The sequence below is a fragment of the Danio rerio genome, chromosome 20 (genome assembly GCF_052040795.2).
Source record: "Danio rerio strain M-AB ecotype USA chromosome 20, GRCz13ab, whole genome shotgun sequence".
In the NCBI taxonomy this organism is placed as follows: Eukaryota; Metazoa; Chordata; class Actinopteri; order Cypriniformes; family Danionidae; genus Danio; species Danio rerio.
This window is the reverse complement of record NC_141040.1, coordinates 21,126,878-21,149,617: the sequence shown is the minus strand read 5'-3', so window position 1 is coordinate 21,149,617 and position 22,740 is coordinate 21,126,878. Positions and strand designations below refer to the sequence as shown.

Below are 22,740 nucleotides of genomic sequence, written 5' to 3'. Positions count from 1 at the left end.
AGAGAACTGAAACATGATTTTTTCCCCCCTATAGGCTTTATGACACTAGGTTAGGTGATTTACCCTTTATTTAAAGATGTTGCTTATTATATCTTAAGTAAAGGAAAGTGTTCAGTGTTTCAGCACATAAGAGCAGCACGTAATAAAATATAGCCTATATTTCGTTGCGCTCAGCAGCTATGCACTAATAAAGCTCTTTATGTATTTAAAATTCCCTTTTTTAATTTTACCACGTCATATAAAAACATACACACTTGTTTGAGGACACAGAACACATTTTGAACTTGCAGTTTTCCCCGTCAAAAAAGTGCTGCGCGGCTGCAGACAGAAAAAAGGTCGCCTATTTCTGCGTTCACTCACCCCGAAAATGCTCTGTTTGCATGATTTGATTAATTTAATCGTATCCAAATACTTTATAAATAATATTTAAAACATTTTCCGGTGTTTATTTATTTTTAATTTTTTAGAAAATATCTAAAATCTTTTTTTCAAAGAGGCTTTTGAAAAATGAAAGTTTAATATAAATTTGAAACAGTTTGATATAGTACCTAATTGTTATAGCTATAGCTTTTGTTAGTTTTATATTGGTTTATTTATTTAATGTGATTTTATTATAGGCCTATCTAATATTTGTAATTCTTTAAATTATTTCAATATAGGGCTATTTTATCTAGATATGACTCTATTGTTTTGAGCCTACAAAAGTGGACATGAAATTTGTAAAGTTTAATGTCCTACTGTTGTATTCATATAGTGTATTATCTCCGAAATAAATTAAAACAATAAAAATAAAAGAAAAAAGCCGCTCGCGGCATCAACAGAGCTATGAATGGAGCGCTCTTTTTTTCGGTCTCACACACGCACAGGCATCTAAACGCGCAAAAACACACTTACAGTATTAAACTTGACAAAACCTCTTGAAAACCTTTACTGTCTGCTGTGTCTTTAATATGGTGTAAAGATTATTATGCGTTATTGAAACATCAAAGATGCAGCAAAGAAAGATCATTTTATGCAACAGCCTTACAAAAGAGAAATTAAGGGCGATCATATGCAAAAAAGACCCAGCCTATAATTTGTTCCAGATGTTTTCTTTCCCTTATTTATTTATTTGTTTGGCGCATGTACTCGAGTGCGATCGGAAAACTGTGCCCGCCTCTCCTTTCACTCCGCCCCGAAGCCCCGGCTGGCCCTCCTTGGCCCAAGGTATTCGGCGGGCCGAAAAAGGCTGGCCGTTGGCCCCGAGAAAGCCCCGCTTTGGCCCGATTAGGCCCCGGAAGTGACAGTGGAAACGCCACTGGCCTTGGCTCGCCCTGGCTCGCTCGCTTTAGGCGCGATAGTGGAAACGCGGCTAATGTTTAACTCTACCACAGCTACACAAGATCATAGGTGGTTCATGTTTGATGTCCCTGCAAAGTTAGTTTGGTGTACTGAACAATTGTTTACATTTTATGTTAATACATGTGCAACATGTCACCATTTTAAGAAACTTTAAACATTTCTGCATCAGTTTACACTCAGAATGCCTATGCAAATCACAATACTTCGTAACAAAAGACTATCAAATGTGCCTCAGGGGAGTTAACGTTTATTGTTCAACTAGGCTCCTGTGGGTGGGTACAAAACCACCCTTATAAAGCTGGTGCCTAACTTTCTTTTCTTTCCATCGAGAGTGTACTCAAGTTAAGTGTGCCGTGAAACCAGAAATCAACACGACTATAGTTTTCACCCCAGGCTCTTTCTGTAAATGAAGCACCACGGACGTTTCTGAAGACAGCGAAATATATACAGGGAGGTACATATTTGTGCAGTTTTTGTTTTCACGAATCCGCGAAAGGCTGCTGTGCGTGCTTTTTTGCTTCTCAAACGCCTCTCTCTAGCGCGGCGTTCGAGCCCGCGCTGTTCTCGCATAAAAAGCCGCCGGAGGCCGCTGTCAAGCGACCGTCTGTTCGACTGACTGACAGACTGAATGATTGACTCTGCGGCCGGCCAATCGGCCGACTCAGCTATCCTCCTCCTTCCCTAAACCCAATCGATGATTTACAAAGGCCGTCCAGAAAAAGAAAAGCCCTCGTCCCATTTTGAATGTGTTTTCGGATTTCACCACATTCTCGTCCCGATATGAACTCGTTCGCTTTATTTTTTGGATTCTGTTTTTTGTCTTACCTGATATCTGGAACCGCTCTTTCCCGTATTCGAACCCGGACATCGCCGCAGCCGGCTCCTCCTCGGGGCTACGTCCATGGGACTACGTTTTCAGAATGAGCTTGGGTTGATAGTTTTTTTTTTCACCTCAAATGAAAATCCAGACTCCACCTCACTCCAAGCCTCGCAAGGACAAAAAACTGACCACCAGCTAACCACATGCTCAACCGAGTGAGTTCTTCACATCACAAAAGGAACGCAAGTAACGCCTCCTGATTACCATTGAACTGGTGTAAACTAAATGTAACCCTAAAAAGACCATAGAAGGGTTAAATAGATTTTTCTTGGTTTGCTTGGTTTGGTCTTACAAAAGATTTTTACATCCTTATACTCTCTCAAACTCTTTTTTTCCCTTTACACTTCTCTACAACATGTATAAATGTGTGTTTGTGCTAGGTGTTATTTTCTGTTAGATTAGCCAATAGAGTTTTATTATGTATAACGAAAGCTGCCCGTGCATGTTTATGAATCTCATGTCTCAATTGTCAATCTTGTTAACCTGCAATATCAAGAGCCATAATTGAAGTCAACTGTCCGTTCGAACAATCACTGGTCAATTAGTTTAATCAGATTTAGAGAGTCCTGCACCATTTTATTTTTTTGTATTGTCATGTAACAGACTTAGTTCTGAATGTTCTAAATGTTTTAAGAATCTGAGTTGTCTGTACAGTATGCTGACTGTGTGTATGTGTGTCTGCAATGCATTTACCCCTCAGGCTTGCCATAGAGAGGTCAGTGTGCATGAGCACAGCACATTTCAACATCCCAGCATTTGGCTGTTCCTCCACTCATTGTTACAACAAATAAATGTGAAGGAGTTTAGTACAACACAGTGTCAGCTATGTTCATTATTTTGTTATATAAGTGTTGAGGTGAACCCTGTTTGAACACTAGATGGGATACTTCAGATAATAGAGAGTATTTGATTGGTCAGAAGGTCTGATGGGAAGCTAAAGTGCCTTGTGATGTTATAATACATTGTGAGAATTGTGCATATTGTGTGCATATTTTCGAATGCTTATATCTGTTAAATGGGAATTTTGTTTTAGAGCACTATAACTTTGAAGGGATAGTTTATGCCAAAATTAAAATGATCCCATTATTTACTACCTCATGTGGTTTCAAACCTTTACATATTTCTTTCTTCTGCCGAACACAAAGAAAGATATTTTGAAGAATGCTGGTTGCTGGCACCTATTGACTAACATACTATAGAAGTCAATGTGTGACAGCTTCCAAAGTTATTAAAAAAATAGTAATAAATAAATAATAAAAAAAAATTGTAGAAAGAAACTCTAATAGTTTTTGACCAAGTGAAGTTAAATGGATAATGGATTAAAGTATTACATTAAATCAATAACGCTTAAAATCATTTTCATATCAGGGAGACAGTTATGTATGATTCTCGAATCTGATTGGCTTAAAGCCATGTTATTGTAACGCCGGGAAGTGACACCAACAACAGAAGGTAGGATCCAATATGCAGGTTTTATTCACAATCAGGCAAGCAGTGGTCAATACGGGAGCAAACAGATATATGTAGACAATCCAGAATCGTAGTCAGTAAACAGGCAATAGGTCGTAAGGCAGGCGGCTAAACAGGATGACAAGGATAAACAGGGCTAAGAACAAAACACGGGAAAACAAGACCAGGATAACGCGTTGTAATGTCACCTTACAGATAAACAAGACTCGGCCAACTGAAGGGGTGAATGTGTGGCTTAAATAGTGTGTGTTAATCAGTCTCTGAAAGTCCTCAGGTGTGCAAATGTAATCAAGCTGGATGAGTGAGCAGGTGTGAGTGTCTAGGAGAAGTGCATGTATGCATATGTAGTCCAGAAGAAGGCAGATATGTAGTTTTATGAGTGAGTGTTTACCAGCGACATCTGGTGGTTGTTCGCTGGTGAACATGACAGAGCCCCCCCTCTAAGGAGTGGCTTCCAGACACTCCTAATACGGTTCAGGCGGGAGGTGGAGCGGAGGCCGAACTGGGGGAGGGATGGAGGGCCAGGACCATGCAGCGGGGGCAGGACTGGAGCGTGGAGCTGCGGAGGGCCTGGAGCGTGGAGCTGCGGAGGGCCTGGAGCGTGGAGCTGCGGAGGGCCTGGAGCGTGGAGCTGCGGAGGGCCTGGAGCGTGGAGCTGCGGAGGGCCTGGAGCGTGGAGCTGCGGAGGGCCTGGAGCGTGGAGCTGCAGTGGCCCTGGATCATGAGGCTGCGACCATTGAGGAAGCTTAGGAGGCGGTGGCCATTCAGGTAGTTCAGCAGGCGGCGGCCATTCAGGGAGTTCAGGCGGCGGCGGCCCTTCAGGAAGCTCAGGAGGCGGCGGCCCTTCAGGAAGCTCTGGAGGTGGCGGTGGCAGCTCTGGCAGTAACAGCTCTGGTGGTGGCATCAGCTCTGGCAACTCAGGTGGTGGTGGCCATTCTGGGGGCTCAGTTGATGGCATTTCAGGAACTAGAACAGGAACTATGGCAGGAACGGACAAGGAACAGGAAACCATCTTGTGAGCTGGTGGCAGATTGGTGCTTACCACATTGTGAGCTGGAGGGCTGGTTGTGACCACATTGTGAGCTGGAGGACTGGAGTCGGCCATCTTGTGAGCTGGAGGACTGGAGTCGGCCATTTTGTGAGCTGGAGGACTGGAGTCGGCCATCTTGTGGGCTGGAGGACTGGAGTCGGCCATCTTGTGGGCTGGAGGACTGGAGTCGGCCATCTTGTGGGCTGGAGGACTGGAGTCGGCCATCTTGTGGGCTGGAGGACTGGAGTCGGCCATCTTGTGGGCTGGAGGACTGGAGTCGGCCATCTTGTGGGCTGGAGGACTGGAGTCGGCCATCTTGTGAGCTGGAGGACTGGAGTCGGCCATCTTGTGAGCTGGAGGACTGGAGTCGGCCATCTTGTGAGCTGGAGGACTGGAGTCGGCCATCTTGTGAGCTGGAGGACTGGAGTCGGCCATCTTGTGAGCTGGAGGACTGGAGTCGGCCATCTTGTGAGCTGGAGGACTGGAGTCGGCCATCTTGTGAGCTGGAGGACTGGAGTCGGCCATCTTGTGAGCTGGAGGACTGGAGTCGGCCATCTTGTGAGCTGGAGGACTGGAGTCGGCCATCTTGTGAGCTGGAGCAGCCATCTTGCAAGCTGGAGGACTGGAGGTGGCCATCTTGCAAGCTGGAGGACTGGAGTCGGCCATCTTATGATATAACTGATGCTCAGGCGACAGGAGTGATGGTGATGCCAGCATTAATGTTTCAGTGGGGTGTACAGCAAGCCCTTTTGTCATCTGGTCTTGCTGTACACTGCCCCCCCCAAAAAAACATTTAGGAGTTTCCTCCACCTCGCCTATGGTGAAGGGGGACCCACTAAGTTGTAGAGCCAGATCAATGTACAACTCAAGTGTCCAATGGGGTTCATGCAGTGGCATTGTGGAGTACAGAGGTTCAGATAATCCTCCACGAAAAAATATCATCAGGCATAAATCATCCAAAGATGTTAAATGGGCTACCTGGATGAAGTCCTCCACGTATTCCTCTATAGACCGGGCTTCCTGACGCAGACACATGATCTTGATACCCGCTGAATCCATTGTGAGGCCGAGTCTTCTGTAACGCCGGGGAGTGACACCAACAACAGAAGGTAGGATCCAATATGCAGGTTTAATCTTTGTCAGGCAAGCAATGGTCAAAACAGGTATGAACAGGTATATGTAGAAAATCCAGAATCGTAGTCAGTAAACAGGCAATAGGTCGTAAGGCAGGCGGCTAAACAGGATGACAAGGATAAACAGGGCTAAGAACAAAACACGGGAAAACAAGACCAGGATAACGCGTTGTAATGTTACCTTACAGATAAACAAGACTCGGCCATGTGAATGAGTGTGTGTGCTGCTTAAATACTGTGTGTAATCAGTCTCTGAAAGTCCTCAGGTGTGCAAATGTAATCAAGCTGGATGAGTGAGCAGGTGTGAGTGTCTAGGAGAAGTGCATGTATGCATATGTAGTCCAGAAGAAGGCAGATATGTAGTTTTATGAGTGAGTGTTTACCAGCGACATCTGGTGGTTGTTCGCTGGTGAACATGACAGTTATACTCTGCAATACCAGAACTTGTACAGCCTCCTCACTGTTCTGTATTACTATGCCCACATAGAGTGAAAGCAGATCAATAAAACTCACTACAGTTTAACAAATATTGCAGCTGTTGGATAACATAATGTACTTTTGAGGCTTTTTTAGTTAAGAGTGTAGTTGGTAAGATTACAACTATGCAGTTTATGTATAAGGATAGTGCCTGTTTTAAATATTCAGAATTTCTGAGATACAACGCATTGGCATCCATCAGCCTGTCATACTGAGCAGAGCAGAGACGGTTGACATTGTCCATCCACAAGATGGTGACAGAGACCACATGATAAGCTCTTGGAGGAGAAAAGATTGCATAAATTCAAACCACAGCTGATCAAATCATTATTACAAAGGTTCTTGGTTGATCTCTCTCTTTTGTATGTTGCAGTGCTGTATTTATAACAAAGTTGTTGTAGTGTATTGAGTGTTAAACGGGACTCACAAATCAGGAATGTATGTATTTTGTGTTGGCAACTCTTTGTAAAACCCTGAGTTACTTTTTGGTTGGCCATCTGTTTGTTTCTATGTTTTCGTTACTGCAGACTAGTTCAGTAGAAGAAAAAAATGCTTAACAGGTTAAAATTTATGTAGTATCTTAAATGAAATTCTTTGATTTTATTTGTAATTAGATATCTATTAGGTAATACACACACTATCCTCTATACTTAGAAACAGTACCTCATATTTTCTAGCATTGACCATATACAAAATGGGTATGGGGTAAGGTATCCAAATTTATAAATAATAAAGTTCTGTCAAACTTACTTTTACTGTATGAATATGTTATCTTTGTTTTTTTTTTTTTGAACTGATAAGAAGTTGGAAAATGAAGCTTATGTTATTATTCTTCTGATTATACTTACCAAGTTTAATATCCATCAATGTAAATTTATAAACCTCTGTTTTTAGTGGTACTTAAATAACTAAATGTGTATATAAATACCATTGAGGAGATCAGTTAAATCAGTTAAAACTGTATAAAAAAAGGTAAAAAAAAAAAAAACAGGTAAAAAAAAAGGGCAAGCATTATTTATTTGTAATATTTTTTTCTCTTTTTCGTTTTTGTCTGTACTTATTGAGTTTTTTTATCTCTATATAATTATTTTATGTACTTTTCATTTTCTTTATTCCTCTGGCATTGTTTTGTATGTATCGTTTTTGCATTAATAATGATAATAATTACAACAAAAAGTTTAGTAGAAAAATGTGTTTATTGTGTAGCATTCTTCCTTTTCGCAAACACAACTGTAATCTGGTAGTGTTTGCTTTGCTTTGGCTTTTTCAGGATTAATTATTGTGATCTTCAGATTGCAACAGATAAATACAGGAAATGTCTCTAGACTGATGGCATTTCATGCTGTTCAGCTTTATAATCTTAAAATGTCAGCAAAATCACCTGTTTTGTCATCACTTTACACATTACGCTAGAGAATCATTCAAACAGCTCTAAAGTGACGTCGGTGAATTGGTAACGGCTTCTGCTTTTCTGACGTCAGCTACAGATGTGAATGAATGGCAGAAAAAGGTAGTTCCTCATATAAAAGCATTATTGACTCTTTTTGACTTTTGACTCGTGTTTGATTTTGTTTTTTATATACACGATTATGCCTTCAAACTGTTGTATAAATGGAATATCACATGAGTAGCAGTGCAATATGGCTGTATATCGTCACTGGTGGGAAGCTAAGGCACTAAGCATGCCTCCCACCAGTGCGATATACAGCTGTATTACACTGCTACTCGTGTAATATTGCTCAAAATATAATCACACACACACATACACACACACATACATATATATATATATATATATATATATATATATATATATATATATATATATATATATATATAATTACAGGTGAAAAATGGCAATCAAGCACAATAAAGATTTTTGTATTCAGGATTTTTTCAAGCATTGCTGTACACCATAAAAATATCAAAATATCCTCTTTTATGCTCATTAAAAACATATATAGTGCACATATTCATCCAGAGAGGTATGTTTATTTCATATTCCTCTATTAAAGGACATTTCCTCCTCTTATGTGACTCACTACAGCCTGCTGGAGAAACACAGGTGCTTTCTGGAGAGTGAATTCAGCCTTGAACAGGTGCGCCATAAAACTGATTTTAATGGACAGCAAAACCTGACCAGGCAAAGAGCTTCCTGGGATTTGGCGAACGTCAGTGTGTAAAGCGCTGAATGTCAAGCTTTTTTCACAGGGAACATGCTCAGGTTTGTTCATGTGGAATACAGATGTCCTCATATCTCTGTCCCATGTGTCCATCTGCCTTGTTTTGGCCGCCCCCTCTGTCACCGATCACACAGCTCCCTTCCATCCCTCCTTCCACACTAATTAGTCTTATGGCGTCTCTGGAACAGGCGCTGTGTAATTTGCTAATTACTCTTTTATTTGTTTATTTTGCCTTTCACTCACACTTTTCCATTCAATTGATTTGTCCTAATTAAAAGTTTGAAGCTTTTGGGAGTTAATAGATTGTTGTTTACTTCAGTTTACCCTCCAATCTTGTTAAGCCACGGTAAATGGCCAGGACGACAGGGAGATGTCCTTTTCAAGCTTTCAAGAAAAATGACATGTTTTGTGTGAGGAACGCAAGGACAGGCTGGTGTTTGTACACATTACCTGAGTGAAAACAACCAGCCTTGATGCTGTCGTTGAAATTGGCGTAGAGTTTGGGGGTGGAAGGATAGAACGGAGGTGCACATTGCGTGATTTTCGAAGTTGTCGGATCACTGTTGTTTTCACATTTTATGATTCTCTGAGGTGGCATTCAGTTGCTGCTGTGTTCACACTGCATGATGGATCAGTGACTGGAGGATAGGCCTACACACTGCATGACTACACTAGAAACAATCACCGACAACATTGCGTGGCTCACAAATGCTTTCGAGAAGAGATAAGGAAATAACACAAGACTGGAAATTGTAGCCTGCAATAAGTATTTTTAATAATTTGCCATTCAAATGGTCTGCACACAGATTTGCAGTGAAAGAGCAGGGTCTGGAGGAGTAAATGGTTGGGTAGATGCAGGAAACAGGGAGTGTTTTGTTAAGAGAGAAATAAAAATGTTAAAGGTCAATACATACTTTTACAATGTACTGCTGCTTTCTTTATGTTTAATGTCATTCTTAAGCTTTTTCTATTGTGAGCTTTTGGACTCCTCAAACTCCCCTCAGCAAGATTTTAGACTGCCGACAGGTCCAGATATTTAGCATGTTAAATATATATGTATATCAATCTTTGATAAATCCCACAGCATGCCTGTCACTACTCTGAACGAGCATTGATTTGCCTTGGATTACTAAAATTTTTTGGTGATATAACAATACCTGTCGTCAAGTAAAAATCAATGTCTAAATTGTCCAGTGTGAACTTGGTATTACAGCACTTCATTAAGACACCATAAAGTCTGAGACAACATTTTAAACTCATTATCATGTACCTCAAACCATTCTTAAACAATGTGTCCAGTGCCAAGTGTTAATTACTCTGTTAAATAGGCCATTTGCTGCAGTGCTCTGGAGGTTCAGTGGGGTTTGGTGCCTTTCTCAAGGGTATTGTGGGTGGTTAAGGTGGAATAGAGCACTGTTCATTCACTTCCTTGATCTGCAGTAACTTCTGTTGGTACAAGGAATCAAACTTGCAACTTTTTGGTTACAAATCCACAACCTACAAACTTTCGATTACAAGGTCACAGCTTTAAGTGGTTTATCTAGGGTGTATCTGGTATTCAACAAAGTTTAGTTTGGTAGAACATGTCAAAAAATTGTCCACATGAAAAGTTGGACCCTGTGCTGGCAGAACATTATCTTGATCTGGGGTTACCAATCTTGGTCCTAGAGGGCCGGTGTCCCTGCAGAGTTGAGCTTCAAATTGCTTCAACATTGTCTGTAAGTTTCAAATATAACTTGTAAGTCCTTGATTAGCCTGATCTGGTGTGTTTGATTAGCGTTGGAGCAGAGGTCTTCAGGACACTGGTCCTCTAAAAACAAGGTTTGTGACCCCTAGTCTAAAGCGTCACATGCACTTTAAATGGTGCATCCCGGTGTCATCATTTGTGCAGGTAAATGATGCACATGTCCACATAAAGTAAATGAAAACAGTACTCAGGAGAAACAGGATAAAAGTATCAGACAAAGCAAATTTCCAATTTTATAAGTTATCTTTTTCGGCACTTTCATTCATGGACAAGGAATAACTTAGATTTTCTGACTCTGCAGCCCCATGCACAGAAGAGTGCAGTACATTGTGTGTTATGACTCAATCTCCCAATAACAATCACATACTGTAACCATGAAATTATGAGTGATTTGTACCACAGCAGTCCTTCTGTTGGCTTGGACTAGACTATAACGCATTGTCAATTTGTAGTTTACACCCCTAAATTATCGCCACTGCTGACCAGAGCAACCAAAAAACCTTGCCCTTTCAGAGATACTATGAGCCCGTTTCCACTGAGTAGTACGGTACATGCACAGTACGATCAGCACCGTTTTATACCTGATTCCACTGTTAAAAGGTACCTAAATGAACTGTACTGTACTACTTTTTGGGTACCATTTTCAAAGGATACCTAGCACAACAAAAGGGTACAAAGAGGCAGAGCTAGACGCACATCTGATCGCTATTGGTTTACAGAGATACATCAATGGCATGTGTACAAGCCAGGGGAAGAAAAACAAAGAAAGCAAAAGTGTTTTTAAACACACAGCCAAAACGTTACACCGTAATAATATATACATATAATAATGAGCCATGGCCACCCCAAACTTAAACAAACCTTGTCATTGTCTTCATGAATAGGCACACAGCCAAGAAAATAAACCAGTTGCCCAGTTGTTGTTTTCAAGTCTAAAGCGAGGTTGGTTACACTTTCTCGAGAGAACTAGCTTGCGCGTCCACATAAATGACGCTAAAGCTACATTAGGGTTCGCGTTTATGGATTTACTACATTCACTTGGGATAAAGCAAAACATTGTTGGTCCAACCCATCGCTTAAAGCATACATTAGATCTAACTCTGTCTTATGGAATTGAGGTCATTGATGTAGGAATTATACCACAAAGTGATCATATCACAGACCACTACCTTTTACTATATAAACTGTGTTTACCTGAAATTAGCAGATCTGGACCGATATACCGCCGTGGTAGTACTATCGTTCCCTTATAAGATGAAATCACAAATTACCTACCTGATCTTTCTCTTTTTCAAAATGCACCCGCAAAAGCAAATGACCTTGATGTAGTAACCAGTAGTATGGATGCCATCTTTACTAGCATAATACTGTGGCACCCATCAAATGAAAAAAAGGCTAGAAAGAATAAAACTAAACCATGGTATAATAGCTATAGTCGCACTCTTAAAACACTAACCTATGTCCTGGAACGTAAATGGAAAAAAAATAATTTAGAGGTCTTTAGAATTGCATACAAAGACAGTATGTCCAGCTATAGGAGAGCTCTAACATTTGCCATTTGACATTTGGCTGAGCACCTCCGAAAACTAATAGAAAATAATCATAACAATCCTAGATTTTTATTTAGCACCATTGCTAAATTAACAAATAATCGATCAACTAAAAACAAATTAGTAGTGATGACTTCATGATTTTTTTTCAGAGAAAAAATAGAAGGCTTTAGACAGAAAATAGAAGATGTTAAACTTTCTGCAACGCCTTATACTTCAAATCCAGTAAATATTCCACTGAACCAAAATAATTTACAGTGCTTCAAAACCATAAAACAGGAAGAGCTACTGTAGATAAAATTATAAATAGCTGTAAACCAGCTATGTGTATGTTGGACCCAATTCCAACAAAATGACTTAAAGAATCGCTACCTGTTATAGCAGAATGTCTTCTTAAAGTTATCAACTCTTCTTTATCTCTAGGCCATGCTCCAAATCATTATAAGTTAGCTGTTGTTAACCCTATTATTAAGAAACCGCCACTGGACCCCAGCAACTTAGCTATTTATAGACCTATTTCAAATCTTCCATTTATGTCTAAAATACTAGAAAAAGTTGTTTCTGCCCAATTATGCTCCTTTCTGCAGACGAACAATGCTTTTGAAGTGTTCCAGTCAGGTTTCAGGGCTTATCACAGTACAGAAATTGCATTAGTGAAAATAACCAATGGTTTACTCTTGGCTTCTGACCAAGGGTGCATCTCGCTATTAGTTTTACTTGATCTTAGTGCCGCATTTGACACCATTGACCACAATATCCTCATAAATCGCTTAAATTCTACAGGTGTAAATTGAGGCAGGCTCTACAATGGTTTAGGTCATACTTAGCTGACCGTTACCAGTTTGTGAATATTAAAGGACAGTGTTCACAATATACATATATGTAATACATGCTACCTCTGGAAGACATTATTAGAAGACGCGGGAGCAGCTTTCACTGCTATGCAGATGATTATCAATAATACATTTCAACTAAACCTGATGAGATGTCTGAACTGTCTAAGCTAACTAAGTGTATTGAAGATGTTAAAGACTGGATGACCAACAATTTTCTTCTCTTAAACTTAAAATAAAACATAATTATTACTTATTGGGTCTAAATCCTGTACACAGCAGATCTCACAACTTAACCTACAATTAGAGGGATACAAAGTTACAGTTAGCTCTACTAAAAAAAAAATCTGGGTGTCATATTAGACAGCAATTTAACTTTTGAAAATCATATTTCCCATGCTACAAAAACTGGCTTCTTTCATCTGAGAAATATCACTAAGTTACGAAGTATGCGATCCGTCTCAGATGCAGAAAAGCTAGTTCATGCTTTTATGACTTCTAGGCTGGATTAGTGTAATGCTCTGTTTGCTGACTGCCCAGCATCCTCTATTAATAAACTTCAGCTACTATAAAAATGCAGCTGCCAGAGTTCTTACCAGGTCTAGAAAATATGATCATATCACCGCAATTTTATCTTCCCTACAGTGGCTGCCTGTTAAGTTTCGAATTGAATTTCAAATATTGCTTCTTACCTATAAAGCTTTAAATAATCTAGCTCATGTTTATCTAATCAGCCCTCTGTCTTACTACAATCCAACCCGCTCTTTAAGATCTGAAAACTCAGGGGTTCTCGTAGAACCTCGAATAGCAAAGTTGAGTAAAAGAGGTTGAGCCTTCTCATTTATGGCTCCTAAACTCTGGAATAACCTTCCTGATAATATCTGAGGCTCAGACACACTCTCATAATTCAAAACTAGATTAAAGACCTATTTTTTTAGTAAAGCATACACTCAGTTCATCACGTAGCGGTATGATACATAAATGTGCCCCAAGCTGGTTTTTGCATCTCATTTATCTACACTATGAAAAGCAGCTACGCTAATTATTCTCTTTATTCTCTATTTCCACCTGGGGATTCTCATCCTGAGACCCTCAGACTATGCAGTCCCACTGATTTGATCCAAGACCAGCGACGAGATGATCCCAAGGTTCCATAATCCTGGACCAGGCCTTATCCTGAGCAGCTGTATATATTTTGTTTAGTTTTTGAACCCAAATAAGGCCTTAATGTGAATTTTGGGATATTTTTTATTTGTAATTTCAGAGACTGTAAGTCTCTGCATGTGTTCATAAATGTTTTATTATTTACAGTAGGCTATTTTACATTACAATTAATCTGCAACTTAATCAAATTATGTTCATAGAAAGGTTAGTAATTAACATTAATTTATACATAAGTATTTTGTGTATATAAAGCATTTATGTAAATAAAGCAGTAAAAATTGTTTTTCATACTGTTTGTTTCGTGAACTTTAAGCGAGAATGACGTTGACTGTAACTTTCTGTCGAACACCATGCATTGGTACCCTTTGGCAGTGGAAACAAAAGCCTGATAAAGGTGACTCGTACCTAACCATACAATACTGTACTGTACCACGCAGAGGAAACGGGCCGTAAGACACAGCCTTGCTATAACAATGTGGTCCTTCAGTAAGGTAGGTTAGATCTTTATTTCTGCACATTGCCCCTGCATATAAAATGCTTCATGAATTGATTGCTTGCTTACCATCAGATTAACTCAGAGCAAAAGGCATTTACTTTATATATAATACTTTATATACTTTATATAAAGACTTTGTTTATACTATGTGTTTACTTTTTAAAACAGCATACAGTAGTAGTATTAAAACATTATTTGTCCATATGAGTGTTTTACTGCATCTACATTCACATTATATGGGACCTTTTACGCTCACTGGGCAAGCACTACTGGCTGCATAATGGTCCGATATGCAATGGCCCAGAAAACTAATCAGAGAGCGATTGTGGATAGCCACACCTTTATTTTCAAATGGCTGCATTTTGGTGCAATGGCTGCATTTTGGTACCAACTGTTTACATTTTGTATAAATAACCCCTAATATGTGGTCTTGCTAGGAGATGATCAATGACCTTGACTTCACCTTTAATTGATCGTATTTTTGGGTCCTAATTTTGTATCATGTATGCATACATTTTGCAAAGAGTGAAAAGTTACAGTTATATCCTCATTGAAAGTGACCTGCTTTTATGTTTACGCTGCCATTAAAATCAACCAGATGGACTGGCATCACAAGAGAGGTTTTAGCCGTATTGTTTAGCTCTTTGAAATCGGCTCTTTGCGAGAACACTTTCTGCAGGATGCAGTACTGTTTGCTTCTTTTGGGGAAGATTAGGTTGTCAGGCACTTGATGTGTGTTCGGCGGGAACATAACGTAACACCGTGGAATGGAGTGGAGGAGAGACTGGAGACCTAACCTGACAGGTAATCTGAGGAAACAAACCCAATATTTTCTCCCTTGCACTGCATCCGATTCCCCGGCCCTCCCCGCTGCTCACTGCCGCTCAATATTTCTCATTTAGGGAGGCGCTGACTCGGTCAGAATCAGAGCTGTGCTTCACCCGCGCCTCTGGGCAGGTCTGTGGGCTAAAGGGGCTGCCGGTGGAAGGTCAGATATTAGTCACCCTGGGGACAGATCCACTCCATCACCGACTAGCAGTACAACAGGCTAAGAGCTCAGCCTACTGGCAGCATTACTAGCGACCAGACCAGGGGCTTATGAGAAAGTAAATTCCATAAACAAGGAATTGATCCACTGTAGAATAATAATAACAATAAAAAAAAAAAATCGCATCTCTGATCTCTGCCCTAAATATTCATAAATATTTTGTAGACTGTACTGTGAAGGCGCTGTAATGCTGAGAACAGATGAGGTCCAGATACCCTGAAGATGAAAGCACTGCTACCACACCCTCTGAAATTTGTTTGATTAAAGGAAGAGCTAATATGAGTTGACTGACCTTTTCAGGAGCAAAATATCTGGTATTAAACGCTTTGTAAATGGCAGACGGCTAAATTAGACGAGAATAAAAAAATGCAATACTAGCAAGCACTCAGACAGTTTGAAATGGTCATAAGCAGAAACGATTTCTAAAGGTTATACAGTAAATGCAACACTGCTGGGTGAATCTAGGGCTACAGGCTGCTCATAACTTAAAGTAGTTAAGCTATATAGATAACAACGTAAGGCATGCTGCTTACTATAGTACAGAGCACAGATAACTGTTGTTTTAATATCAGTGAAGGCACAAAAGCCACAAATATTTGTTTTACCATCATACATTACAAATTACAAGCTAAAATGAACTTAGCTTGATAAGGTGTGTTTTTTGCATTAATTATTTTGACATGGTCATCACATCGAAGCTGCGGTCACACTACTTTTATCCCCGTAGACTTCCATTCATATGCATGTGAATGTGTCATACAGGATACGCAAGCTCGTGCGACAAGTTTCGCAGTTCACTGCATTACAAAGTTCAAGCTTGGTGAACTCTGACCTGTGAACTTGCACTACTTGACTGTGTGAGACCAATCGAGGATCAAAACATGACCTCTCTGGGTGAAGTTTATTTATAACTGAAGTTTATTTATAAATCGAGCCCAAGTTCCCCAAAACGTTCGCCCACCAGCTCCTTCACCTTCTACTTCAAACTGCCTCACACAACGGAGACAACAAACTCTGACTAAACTCTCAAGATGCCGGCGATCCAAGCCACTGCAATAAAGCTGAACTCTCACTGCTCTCCTAGTGGTGCACCTGCGGTAACGTAAATAGTATACAAGGAAAAGCTTCGCAAAAATAACTAATCCCCAACAAAGACTAAACATTTATAAATCTTTTGGAAGACAAGACTTGTGTGACTAGAAAGATTTTAACAAAAGAACTCACCTTCCGCCCATCCACAGATCTATAACACTCTCCTGGTACCATCTTTATTACACTTTCCATTTAGCAGCCGGTTATGGCTTTGATCTTTATAGCCTTTTTGGGGGGTTCTTTAATACGCGGCTGCTGTCTCGAGCTTAAGAAATCTTGGGGAGTTCTCGAGATCTACTTGAGCTTAAACTCCACTATCGCCTTGCAAACAGGAGGGAGCCCCGGGCTCAAGGATCTTATGAGTTCAGGGATCTCTCCTGGGATGGCATGCCAAACCAGCTTTATAATCAATCATCAGCTAAGTGTAAACCCTTAAAGTGAAGTTTATTTACAAACTAATTTCAAGATGATTACATGCTTATGATTGCTTGCAGCCAGCCCCGCATTATTCAGTTTACTATTCACCAATCAGACGATTCCTAAGTGAATATAAATACCCTAAGTTCCACATGACAGCCATCTTCATTTTAATGAATGTCCTCTTCCACCCCTACTCCTCCTCCCCCTTTCCTAGATGGGTGGCACGTTCGCCCAGTATCTAGCACTATTGCCTCACAGCAAGAACGTCACTGGTTCAAGTCCTTACCAAGCCAGCCGATCTCTCCCAGCACAGCATGCCAAACACGCTATGTAGTCAATCATCAGCTAAGTGTTAACTCTTAAACATAATTAAAACATGGACTAATCACTATTTTTTAATGTCTAATCATCTTGTTTAATCTTGCACCTTTTTGTGCCATACAACAGAATTGTGCACGCACAAACTCTAGTGTGACTGCAGCATCCCACTAAACAACCAAATGTATTTGTTTAAGTGTTTTAGCAGACTTGCTAATTCTCAACACTTCTCCAGGGAGGGCCTGGACATAAAATGAAAATAAAATAAATACATATCTAATATTAAAACACATTATAAACACATAAACATTATAATTCTTTATATAAAATTGCAATAAGGCAAAAGCAAAGGCGGCATGATTAAACAAACTGTTAGTAAACTACTTGTGCAAACCATGAATCTCAAATTTGATTCCTGGAGGGCCACAGCTCTGCACAGTTTTGCTTCAACCCTAATCAAACACAGCTGAACCAACAAATCAATGTGTTCAAGACTACAAGAAACTATTAAGCAGGAGTGAGTTGGAGGTGGTTGGAGATAAATTCTGCAAAGCTGTGGCCCTCCAGGAATTCAGTTTGAGACCACTGGTGCAAACCACAGGTGTTTGGTTTTAGACCACTTTTTAAGTACACTTTTAAAAACATTTAAATTTCTTTCTAATTTAAGGCGAACAGTTAAATTATTCCGCAATTTGTTTGCCTTAACAGAGAAAACAGATTGCCCAAAAGAGGTCTTACACTGTTGTACTGGTTGTACTGGTTGTAGCCGAAAAGACAATTTTTTAAACAACATAACATCACTAATTATGAATTATGGGGGCTTAATGGTTAGAGAGTTGGACATAAGATCCAAAGGTTGCAGGTTCAAGTTCCAGTGCAAGCTGGGATTGTTGGTGGGGAGAGTTATTATCCTCCTCAATACTAGCTACTCACTGAAGCTAAGTAGGGCTGAGCCTGGTCAGTACCTGGATGGGAGACCACTTGGTTGCTGTTGGAAGTGGTTTTAGTGAAGGTGAAGGGGACACTATACTGACAGTAAGTGCCGTCTTTTAGTTGAGATGTTAAACTGAGGTTCTGACTCACTGTGAACATTAAAAATCTCATGGCACTTCTCATAAAGAGTAAAGGTGTAACCCCGGTGTCCTGGTCAAATGTACTTCCTCTATCATTTTCCAGCATGGCCTCCCAATCAACCTCATCTATGTGGGCTGTATGTTGGCTGTATCTCTGTCTCTCCACTCCACCTATAGCTGGTGTATGGTGATGACACGGGTGCCGTTGTCTGGTGGCTGCCGTTGCATGATCAATGTGGATGCTGCACACTGGTGGTGGTGTGGAGAGACCCCGTCATGATTGTGATATGATTTGGGTATGACCATACACAATAAGTATGCGATATAGACACTCACATTACATTACATTACATTACATTACATGTAATCCCCTTGAGCAAGGCACTGAACCTCCAACTGCTCCCCATGCAGCCCACTTCTCCGGTTGTATGTTCACGAGGGTAAGTTGTTTTGGATAAAAGTGTCTGTAAAACGCATAAATGTAAATGTAATGTAAAATGAACATAAATGTATACTGATTAAGAATGAAGATCTAAATATTTCACTTGTGCAGTTTACAGTAAAGTTTAAAGCACTCTCAAAAACTCTTAATCCACTGATTAAAAACACAATAAACAAATGAATGTATTCTTGCCCATGCAAATTTGCATTGCATTAGTAGCACACACACGAGCATCTTTAGGTAGATGCTGAAATAAAAAGAGGTGATTTTTGTAATGCAATCTTGTCCTTGAATACAAAGGCTCTATATTTAAACAAACCAGCCACTCCATCTGGGCTTGTTCAGAAAACAAAACCAAAACACCTTGCGTGTTAGGAGAACGACATGTGATTAATTGTTGTAATGATGGATGAAAAGCAGGGGCTGGTTCCTCAGTGTTTACAGCAGGTTTAACCCCAGGGCCTCCGTGAGTCTTGGAATAGTCCCAGTGCACACAACAGTGCTCTTTACTCTCAAGTGCACTGTACACTCGAAGGGTGGGCCGAAATCCATCGCTCAAACACAACCATACATCACCCTTCCTCTTCTCCACAGACCCAGCCTCCAATCCCAAACAGGACACAGCAAAAACATACAAATGAGGATGGGCAACGAAACGCCTTCTGCTAAATACTGTGGATTCTCGTGTCTTTCTCTGTCATGAGGAAAAAAACAGTGAGGAAGTACACAGAATGTATGTGGTAAATTTTGCCGGCACTTGATGGAAATGCATTCGCTTCAAGTGCTATGGGGTGCGCAGAGAGATGGCAATAAAACGCATTTGGAGTATTTTTCATTTTCAGGGAAGCGATTGTCTCCCTCGGGGTACAACCGCACACACAGAGCCAGGACTATAGGAATAGGGCTTTTCAGTCTTTATTTTATTGTAGGGATACAAGGAGTGAAATTCCTAAACTGTTATTTGACGTTGTCATATTGCAGTAACTTGCAGAAAATACCGCCTCTCTGCTGGGGCTGTTATTGTCTATGATGAGGGGGAAGAGTGTACAATTTTAGATATAAAGGTACAGAGGCTGCCAGTGGGCTGGCACTCTTTCTAAAAGCACACCTTTGTATCTTATTTAGCATATGCATCCTATATTAGGTGCTAAATACACCTGGCATTAAGATTTGTTGTGGATACACTTTCAGTTGTAGTCAAAACACATGCAATCCAAAATCTTTTTAGTGTAAATAGAAAATAGTGTGACAATGTAGTTATATGTAGGCCCACACAGATTCTGCACCCTCAGAGAAAACTTAGCAGATTTCTGATTCTGTCATTCCATCTAATTAGTAATGTAAATGCGCAAATTTATATTATTGAATAATTAATTAATTTTCTGTTGGCTGATTCCCTTTATTTATCAGTGATCTCCACAGTGGATTGAACCACTAACTATTCTGTCATATGTTTTACGCAGTTGATGACCTTCCAGCTGCAACCTAGTACTGTGAAACACCCACACACTCATTTACACACACACTACAGCCAATTTAGTTTATTCAATTCAACTATATCGCATGTCTTTAGACTGTGGAGGAAACCTGCGCTAACACGGGGAGAACATGCAAACTCCACACAGGAATGCAAACTGGCCCAGCCGGGACTCAAATCAGTGACCTTCTTGCTGTGAGGCGACAGTAGTTATCACTTAGCCACCGTGCCGCCATTATTGCATAAACCAACCCAGGCACATTCTGAAATCTGGGGGTGCCCGGGGAGCAGTTGGAGGTTCGGTGCCTTGCTCAAGGGGATTACGTGTCTATATAGCATATTTATTGTGTATGGTCATACCCAAATCATATCACAATCATGACGAGGTCTCTCCTGTAGGGATAGTTTACAGTTTAACCCAAAGAATGACCAGTCTGGTAGATGAAGAAGAGCCGGAGTCAGAGATTTAAATAAATAAATCAAGTTTACTGAACATAGTTTGCAGTTTCATTCGCAGAAGCCAGCTCCAACACTCGTAATGAGTTCCTAGGCCGCTCTGCTTACAATCACCAATCAATAACAATTATATTCTCACATACACTTCCGGAGATCACAAAATTAAGCCCAGGAGCTACGTTTTAGCTTTTGCGAATCCACCAGAGGCCACTGTGTACACATTTGCAATCTCAAATTTCTCTTGTGAGTGCCATTCGCGCCTGCTCCACTCGCGTAAATCCACCGAAGGCTGCTGTCGACTGACTGACTGACCGACCGACCAACCACCCTCTTATTTACTTGTTTATTTTATTTTGGGCTTTTGTTTTTGTCGTACGTTGTTTCTGGAACCATTCTTCATCGGACTCAAGCCCAGTTGTCGCAATTCCTCTGTCGCAAAAAGGAATGGTGTCTACCGCAAACAACATTTGTTTTTAATGACAAAATGCAGCCATTTGTACTTTTGGCTACATAATTCATGATCTCCACAAATGTATATAGGGCTACGTTTTCAGAATGAGCATATGTTGAATGTTTAGACAGGCAATTTGTGTGCAATACAATGTATTATGGGAGACTTACTGTACAGTACAGTACAAGTGGCTCTAATTAATTGAATTTGCTTTTAAACCTTAAAGTGGTAGTGAACCAGTCAGTGAAGTTTACATTATTTTATTTTTTATTTTTTTCCCCCTTTAATTAAAATATATAAAACAAACATGATTAAAAGTAATTTTGAAGAAAAAAAAAGTTTTATCAAAGCTTTTAAGGCAAGGGCGACGCCATCTTGGAATGTCGCAGCATGTGATGTGAAGGGGTTGGTTGGTTCCGTCAATTGCTGATGTAATATAAGTTTTTCCTTAATTTTTGTTCAAAAGTTTTCTCTAAAACAAACTTAACTTAAAAAGACAGTGGAGCGCATAATCAACCCAATGGCTTATGCATTTAAGCTAATACAGCTGAGGGACAGAGCATGATGACTTTTACAAGTGTAAATAAATGTTTTTAATGTTACATTAAACCCATTTGTTATATCGAAGAGCAGGTTGGTAACAATCTGCATTGTAAGTGTGGATGATGTACTCCAATGCCCAGCACGTCAATCTGCTATCAGGAGACAGATCTGGCCATATTTTGCGTGCATTACCCAAACATTAAACATTTAAAAAATTATTTATTTTTATTATTGGTTAAGATTTTAATTCCTATACTTTTGAAATCGTTCTGTCGAAATCTGCAGATTTTTTGTAATAATCTGCGCAGACATAAAAAAAAAAAAATCTGAGATTCTGTCTGGCTCTTGTCAATTGTTTCAACAGTAGAAAAAGATCACCAAATCTCCACCTGCCATCTACTGACCTAACATTTGTTCAATACAGTAGGGAACGTGTACTGCTGGAAAGAGGAGGGAGGGAGGGAGATGCAATGACTCTTATACCTCGATTATTAATTTCTCCTAATCGTAAGAGAGAAAAATCTAAACTAGATGCTTACATTAGACTCTATTAGAACTATTAGAGAACAGGAGAAACTGGTTCAGAAATATAATTTTAGTCACACATTAGGAAATTATTCAGTTATTTTAATAAATATGACAATACTTTTATTTAGGCATCTATGACATTTATTTATTTTTAATTTTTTTTTATTTTTATTTTTTCATTTTGAGCATTATAAACTCTAGATGATGGATAATGAAGTCCAAAGTGTCTTCTTTACCAAAGATACATGAACTGTGAATGAAGACTAAATTATTCAATTGTAACTGTTTTAGTTTGGCATGATCACTTTTTACAAAAATCTAATTTTGCATGCTCTCTTGATCAAATTTTAAATGTGAACCAATGAGACACTTGGCTTCCAAGGCATATTTTCTAAGTCATTACATTAATGTTTTCCTTTTTTTGTATATGAAAAAACAAATAGTGAACACACTAATACTTTATTTCTTATTACTTCAAAATGTATAACTTTGTATATTTTTAAGCATAAAACTTCCCATAGTAAAGCTCAAAGTGTCTTCTTTCCCATGATACCTAATTTATGTTTATTGCTCATTGCATGGGGTCAA

The 22,740-nt window shown here is 39.7% G+C and overlaps 1 protein-coding gene across 1 annotated transcript; it reads right to left on the bottom strand.

The window, feature by feature from the left end:
• Nucleotides 1-3,676: 3,676 nt before the first annotated feature.
• LOC148679524 (uncharacterized) lies at nucleotides 3,677-6,059 on the bottom strand. Its single transcript, XM_088651584.1, has 2 exons — nucleotides 5,234-6,059; nucleotides 3,677-4,902 (listed from the first exon to the last, which is right to left on the bottom strand). The coding sequence occupies exon 2, from the start codon at nucleotides 4,884-4,886 to the stop codon at nucleotides 4,065-4,067; it is 822 nt and encodes a 273-aa protein (XP_088507710.1). The 5' UTR covers nucleotides 4,887-4,902; nucleotides 5,234-6,059; the 3' UTR covers nucleotides 3,677-4,064.
• Nucleotides 6,060-22,740: the final 16,681 nt, after the last annotated feature.

Bases quoted from the DNA above. Each gene is read 5' to 3' on its own strand.
- LOC148679524 (XM_088651584.1), bottom strand. From the start codon at position 4,886: ATGGCCGACTCCAGTCCTCCAGCCCACAAGATGGCCGACTCCAGTCCT.